The sequence below is a fragment of the Siphateles boraxobius genome, unplaced genomic scaffold (assembly GCF_051911475.1).
Source record: "Siphateles boraxobius isolate OS27281-9 unplaced genomic scaffold, OSU_SipBor_1 24, whole genome shotgun sequence".
Taxonomy (NCBI): domain Eukaryota; kingdom Metazoa; phylum Chordata; class Actinopteri; order Cypriniformes; family Leuciscidae; genus Siphateles; species Siphateles boraxobius.
The window spans coordinates 8,223,546-8,230,268 of record NW_027508855.1 but is presented as its reverse complement, the minus strand read 5'-3'; the positions used below and the strand labels follow the sequence as shown (position 1 = coordinate 8,230,268).

At 37.7% G+C, this 6,723-nt stretch overlaps 1 protein-coding gene across 1 annotated transcript; it reads left to right on the top strand.

The window, feature by feature from the left end:
- Positions 1-2,069: 2,069 nt before the first annotated feature.
- Positions 2,070-6,380, top strand: chmp1b (charged multivesicular body protein 1B). Its single transcript, XM_077241189.1, has 8 exons — positions 2,070-2,281; positions 2,864-2,961; positions 3,354-3,500; positions 3,593-3,661; positions 3,962-4,069; positions 4,170-4,213; positions 5,367-5,439; positions 5,527-6,380. The coding sequence occupies exons 1-8, from the start codon at positions 2,266-2,268 to the stop codon at positions 5,569-5,571; spliced, it is 600 nt and encodes a 199-aa protein (XP_077097304.1). The 5' UTR covers positions 2,070-2,265; the 3' UTR covers positions 5,572-6,380.
- Positions 6,381-6,723: the final 343 nt, after the last annotated feature.

The following is a 6,723-nucleotide window of genomic DNA, read 5'->3' as shown; positions in this document are numbered from 1 at the left end:
AAATGGTGCATCCTGCCATTATTCCAACATCTACGCATTGCCATGTAGTGCTGAATTCTGGAATTGAGAAACTAAATTGCAAATCTCCAAAATAGGCTTTCATTAAATTTGTTATCGACATCGGTACCCTGAAAAAAATCAAATGCTGCTCAAAGAAGCTCACGTGACTCTGAGCCATATGCATTAGCCAAATCCAGGAATGTCACATGGAGCTCCTTCCTCTCCTTTTTAGCTGATTGAATTCGTTGCCAGATAACATTGATGTGTTCTAAGCATCCTGAGAACCCTGGAATGCCCGCTTTTTGAACTGAAGTGTCAATAAATCCATTCTTTGGCTAATAGGTAGGTTGACAATCTCTGAGCAATAATGCTGAAGAAAATCTTACCTTCAACGTTTAATAGTGAAATAGGACGAAACTGACTAATGCTTTCAGCATCTTTTTCTTTAGGTATAAAGACTTCACCTGCTCGGCGCCATGCTCTAGGTACAACCTGCTCTTCCCATGCCACTTTTATCAATTTCCACAGAATTCGTGTAACTCCTGAAGCACTCTTGTACACTCTGTACGGAGCTCCATTAGGCCCTGGAGATGATGAAGCCCTTGCCTTTCTCACAGCCTGCTCTACCTCTTTCCACTTAGGTGCACAGACCTCCATTTGGTATTCTGGTGGATTGATAGGTGGGATGTCTGACGGAATTGACATAGGCTCATGCCTTCTTGCATCTGTATGCGTTTCCTCCAAATATCTCTTTAGCTCAACCCTAGATGCTTTTAAAGTGCCATTCTTCTCACTGGTAAATAACTTCTTTACGAATTTGAATGGGTCTTTATAGAAATTAGCCCTCGCACGCTCCTTCTTTTTGTAGCGTTTCCAGAGGTGCTCAGCTCTGCATAATGTTGCAAGCTTATCTTTTATGACCCTTTGTAAGAGATTGATTCCCTCCTTCTGACTTTGTTCTGCTCTTTTCCATTGCTTCCTCAGCTGTCTCCTTTCTCTAACTAACCCTTCAATTTTCTGCTGCCGCTTAGACATTTCAGGAGTACTTTTTCCTTCCTTTTTTCCACACCAAACCTCTCACTTCCATATGCGTAAATTATGTCCCCAAATGTATCCAGCTTCTTTTCAACTGTACCAGTTAATCTTTCCAATGCAAAGCATAGATCTGTGTTTACCGTGTCCCATGCAGTTTTCTCCAAGCTCTGGGCCATCTATCTCCAGGCCTATGCCCGTTGAGGTTCTTTTCTCTCTTATGCTGGTTAGCCTGACCGGGTTCACAAGTATCAATGTGTTCATCACTAGCTGTGCAAACCCTCCTCTCCTCTATGACAGGGGTGCTGATATCCTGTGAACTGTGGTTTGCTTCCTGTTGCTGGATTTCATTCGACTGACTTGACTGACTTCGTAAGAAGTACTCATCAATGCGAGGCCCAAGTATTTATTAGCTACGAAATGTTGCAGGGCAATGAATTAAACATCTAAAAAAGAATTACTGCATTTGCTATCATTAATTTTAATACAGTTTATCAAGACTATTTCACTGATGCCATGCAAAAGTCTTAAAAAACCTCCTGGTTTGCATCAAATATGCTAGCCTATATTCTCGTGGAGATATTGAAATACCGAATGTCTCTAAAATTTCAGTATAGCCTTTGTAAATAAATAGCCCTCACCATTTATAATTTGTAAAAACATTAAAATATTTTTTTTACCCAACTGTCGTAGAACATTAATTTCTTCTTAAATATTTAACATTTTAATTATTCCATATTGTGTTTTCAATTTTTAAGTTGAACTGATTAAACTTGATTAAACATTATATAAAGTATAAAGATAAGCTGTATACCGTTGCTTATCTTTATGCTTTATATCATGTTTATTCCAGTTCAACTTGGAACAAAATCAAGCACATTCAACCCTCCTTCATTATATGAATTACATCAAATATTTCTATTTAAATAGTGAGGCTTGTCTTTCCATACGACGTTGAATAAAGTGTAACCAAACAAAATATTGTGTTACAAACATCTAATACTTTCGCAGGGACACAGCTTTGTTTTGCCAGTCGTGACATCACCGAGATCGCTGACCTGAGCGCATGACTGTGACATCACTCCAGTGGTTTGGAGAAGCCGGAAGTGAATGCAGGGAAATTACAACAAACAGAGCGAGGACAGTTACTGATCCACACGAAGAGCTCGGTGAATAAAACAAGACTGAAAACTATTCCCGTCTAATCTTCACACTTCATCAAGTGGAACCAGGATGTCGAGCATGGAGAGTATCCTTGCGAAGCTACCGCGGGGGGTCGGGCCCGATCCAGATTCACTTCACTGTCGCTTGGACCGTAAACACTTCTACTTAGAGTAGTTTACGAGTTGAACTCGGTCGTGGCAACATTTTGTTGTACACAAATAGGTCGGGTCACATTCTAGCCGTGAAATCTAATCGCACTTTCGGATTTCTGTTCGCGTCACTGAAGGTAGAAATTGAATTAGAGAGTGAATTTTGGGTTCTAGAGTAGAAAACGGTTAAAGTGATACGCTTCATGAGTTGGTGAACTCAGCGTGCTGTTTTATATTTTTGTACGTTTATGAAGTTTCAAGTGCTTATTTTGAAAGTTTCGTGCTCTAAAAACACCGTCAAATCCGCCCAGGTATGACTGTGACGTAACGTAGAATTACGTCAAGTCACCATCTCAATCCAGCCGGTCAGACTAGTTTGTCAAGTTTCGAGACGATTTTGGTCTACATTGTTTTTTATATTGTTTAGGCTTGTATAGGGCATATTACTAAAGGTATCAGATAACTTTTATAGACATGATGATTCCTTTTAAAATCTTTTCCTTGACTTTTGACTTCAGAGCAGTTGTTTAACCTCAAGTTCGCAGCTAAAGAACTTCAGCGGAGCTCCAAGAAATGCGACAAAGAAGAGAAAGCAGAGAAGGTCAAAGTCAAGAAGGTAAACAAACCATTGGCATTTGGAGACTCCATTCATTCATAGGATGTAACATTGACCTGTGCAATAGCATCTTCACCCAACAGCTTCGGATGAACGCTGAAGATTTCTGAGCTACTTTATGAGTGGTTTCTCTGTCTGGATATTTTCTATCTGCATTGTAAAAAGTATTGAGAAAATAGACTTAAGTCAATATATATAAATATATGTAGCCTACATTGTCAAAAATTATACTAATCTAAATGTCAAAGTATGGCCAAAAACATAATTTAGAATGTTGAGTTAGATTGTACTTTAGTATTTTAAAAGTAAATGTTCCATAATTACAGCACATTTTATCGGTCAACGGTGATGTGATGTTATGAAGCTCACCTCTTATGTTTTGGTTACTTTAGGCGATCCAGAAGGGCAATATGGAGGTTGCTCGGATACATGCAGAAAACGCTATCCGCCAGAAGAACCAATCAGTAAACTTCCTCAGAATGAGCGCGAGAGTGGATGCAGTGGCTGCACGAGTACAGACGGCTGTCACCATGAACAAGGTACACAAATGGCTTTTTTCCTTTTAAACCAGATATACTCAAGTAGTTATCCAAATAGATTTAAAAGTTAACTTTTGATTTTTATTCTCCAGGTCACCAAGTCTATGGCTGGGGTAGTGAAGGGCATGGATGCAACCCTGAAGAGCATGAACCTTGAGAAGGTGAGAGGGAGAGAGAGGAAGACTTCTGTTTACATTTAAATTTATTCATTTAGCTGAGGCTTTTATCCAAAGCGACTTACAATTGCTATATATGTCAGAGGTCGCACGCCTCTGGAGCAACTAGGGGTTAAGTGTCTTGCTCAGGGACACAATGGTGTCTCACAGTGGATTTGAACCCGGGTCTCTCACACCCAAGGCATGTGTCTTATCCATGGCGCCATAACCACATCTTTGACATTACAGTTGATTTGTCTTTATTTTATTGGCTCTATGTTTATTCTCTGTGTTCTGATTCGTCAGATTTCAGGTCTGATGGATAAGTTTGAGCGTCAGTTTGAAACTCTGGACGTACAGACAGCTCAAATGGAGGACACGATGAGCAGCACCACAACACTGACAACACCACAGGTCATATATGCACTCGCATACTACAATGACTGCACCATAGGCCATAAATACACTGACGTAGTAGTTGTTTTGCCTTTACTGATACTGTGGTATGTTTTAGGGTCAAGTCGATTCTCTGATGATGGAAATGGCGGATGAGGCCGGGTAAGAACATTTTATATGCTGAGATTTGTTATTCTTATGAATGAGTAAATACTTTAATACACATTTTGCCGTTCAAAAGATTGGGGGTGATAAAAATGTTTTAAATGGTTTTTGAAAGAACTCTCTTATGCTCACCAAGGCTGCATTTATTTGATTAAAATACATTAATCTTGTGAAATATACATTTTATTACAATTTATAATAACCGTTTTCTATTTGAATATATTGTAAAATGTAATTTATTCCTGTAATGGCAAAGCTGAATTTTCAGCATCATTACTCCCAGGGCTTGACATCAACTTTTTAGCTCACCAGCCACTCGCCAAGACCGGCTTTTTGGCATTATTTTGTGTCTATTTTACCGTTTAAGCGCAATAAGCAGTTTAGTTTAAAAAAATCAATTTAATGAGATGCAGCTTTATGTACCTGTACTTTGGGTATGAGCACAAAATCTGTGGGAATTAGTAAAATTATGCACAATATGTGCAATCCCACGCCAAAATACAAGCTTTTTAACAGCAACAATATTCATCCGGAACAAATTAAACGAGAGAGTGAGGGGCGGCGGGTTTGTGTGTCAACTCACTGTCGGAGAGATGAGAGAGCGAGAAAGTGCAACTGGTATCATGTATCTATTCTGCGGAAAATTAGTATTGGAAACGTTTCATATATTTCAGTATTGATATGTTTATTAAATCAAGTTTTTTGACAACACTACATTGTACTTAGTTTATTATTTCAGATGCCTTTGTAAAAGACTAAGATTGAAAAATGTGTATACTATACATAAAATTCAATAATAATGTTATGCGTGTGTTAATATTAAGCCCTGAGTACTTCATGATCCTGCAGAAATCATTCTAATGTGCTGATTTGGTGCTCAACAAACATTACTTATTATTATCAATGTTGAATGCTGCTTAATATTTTTGTGGAAACAAAGATACATTTCTTCAGGATTATTTGATGAACAAAATGGAAAAGAACAGCAATTATTTTACATAACTTTTGTACCATGATTAATGTCTTTACTGTCACTTATGATCAAGTCAACGCATTCTTGCTGAATAAAATGTAAAAAAATAAATAAATGAAAATGACAAAATGACAAAAGTTTAAGATTAAAGCAAACAGTGTTTGTTCTTGTGTTTAGGCTGGACCTCAATATGGAGCTTCCTCAAGGTCAGTCAGGATCAGTGGGAACCAGCGTAGCATCTGCAGAACAGGTATTTAACACAAACATTCAGAGTACAGACATACTAACAAAAATATAACTGATATGTACTACAATGATTTTATCTTTCTCACCATAGGACGAGCTCTCTCAGAGACTGGCCAAACTCAGAGACCAGGTTTAAGGAAGAACCCGGTGTGTGTGTGTGTGTGTGTGTGTGTGTGTGTGAGAGAGAGAGATTGTGTATGTGCCAGTGTGTGAGAAACATACCCCCTGTTTACTGACCCCTGGAAATATTGGCCTCATTGTTTAATTGTTTAGTTCAATTTATTCATTTGAGGGGTGTGTGCAGATGTTTGAGGGTGCGCAGCTTTCCTTATCCAGTAGAACACACCGAAACCAAACTGTAATGACACGCTGGAAACTGAATTAAACAAAATTAGATATGTTATTTGGTAATGCCGCTGTCTTCAGGATTGTTCTGGGGTCCTGCTCTCCCTCAGTCCATAATAATTGGTATAAAGATTATAATACTGCTTGCAACATTTCTTTGTAATATTCTTCATTTTATTTAAGTTCATGTTTTAAATACTTGCTTGTCTCTCATATACATTTTATGCCAATGTAGCTACATTAACCTATACCAGCATTAGTATAAAACAGCTGTTGGGTAAAAATTGTGAAATGTTTTTTTTTCTTGCTGCACACGTTTTTGCCTCTGCTTCAATGGATTTTGGGAATTTGTACCTGAAAATGCATGTGATCAAGATGATGATTTGAATAAATCTTTTCATTTTGTCCAAGGCAGTAAAATCCCCAGTTTATCAGCCCTAAGTCTTAACAGAAACTGATCTTTTTCTGATTTGGTTTAACTGAAATGTAAAAAAACAAAAAATAAACTTCCTTCGGCGATGTACATCTCGATCAGCTGGCTCAGATGAGAATATATATATATATGTTTGTGTGTATATAAATAAATATTTTGCAAATTTCTATGTTTTTGAATGTAAATAATTTATTTAATTCACATTTATTTGTATATTGGGAAAATCTTTTTTTCTACATAGAATCGATGTCTGTTGGCATTATAATAATAGTTTTCTGACTTGTACAATGACTGTGATTGGCCTGTTGGGCCTAGAGTTACAACAGGATAGGGTTTTGATTGGTCCATTGGGCTCAAGATTTAGAAGAGTGATAGGTTTTGATTGGTCCATTGGGTTCAGAGTTAGCAGAGCTGAGCAGCTGTTACTGATGCACTGGCTCATGAGTCCAAGGAGAAATGTGCTGCTTAAAAACCAAATTATGTATTTATATAATTTCCTATTTGAGTCTT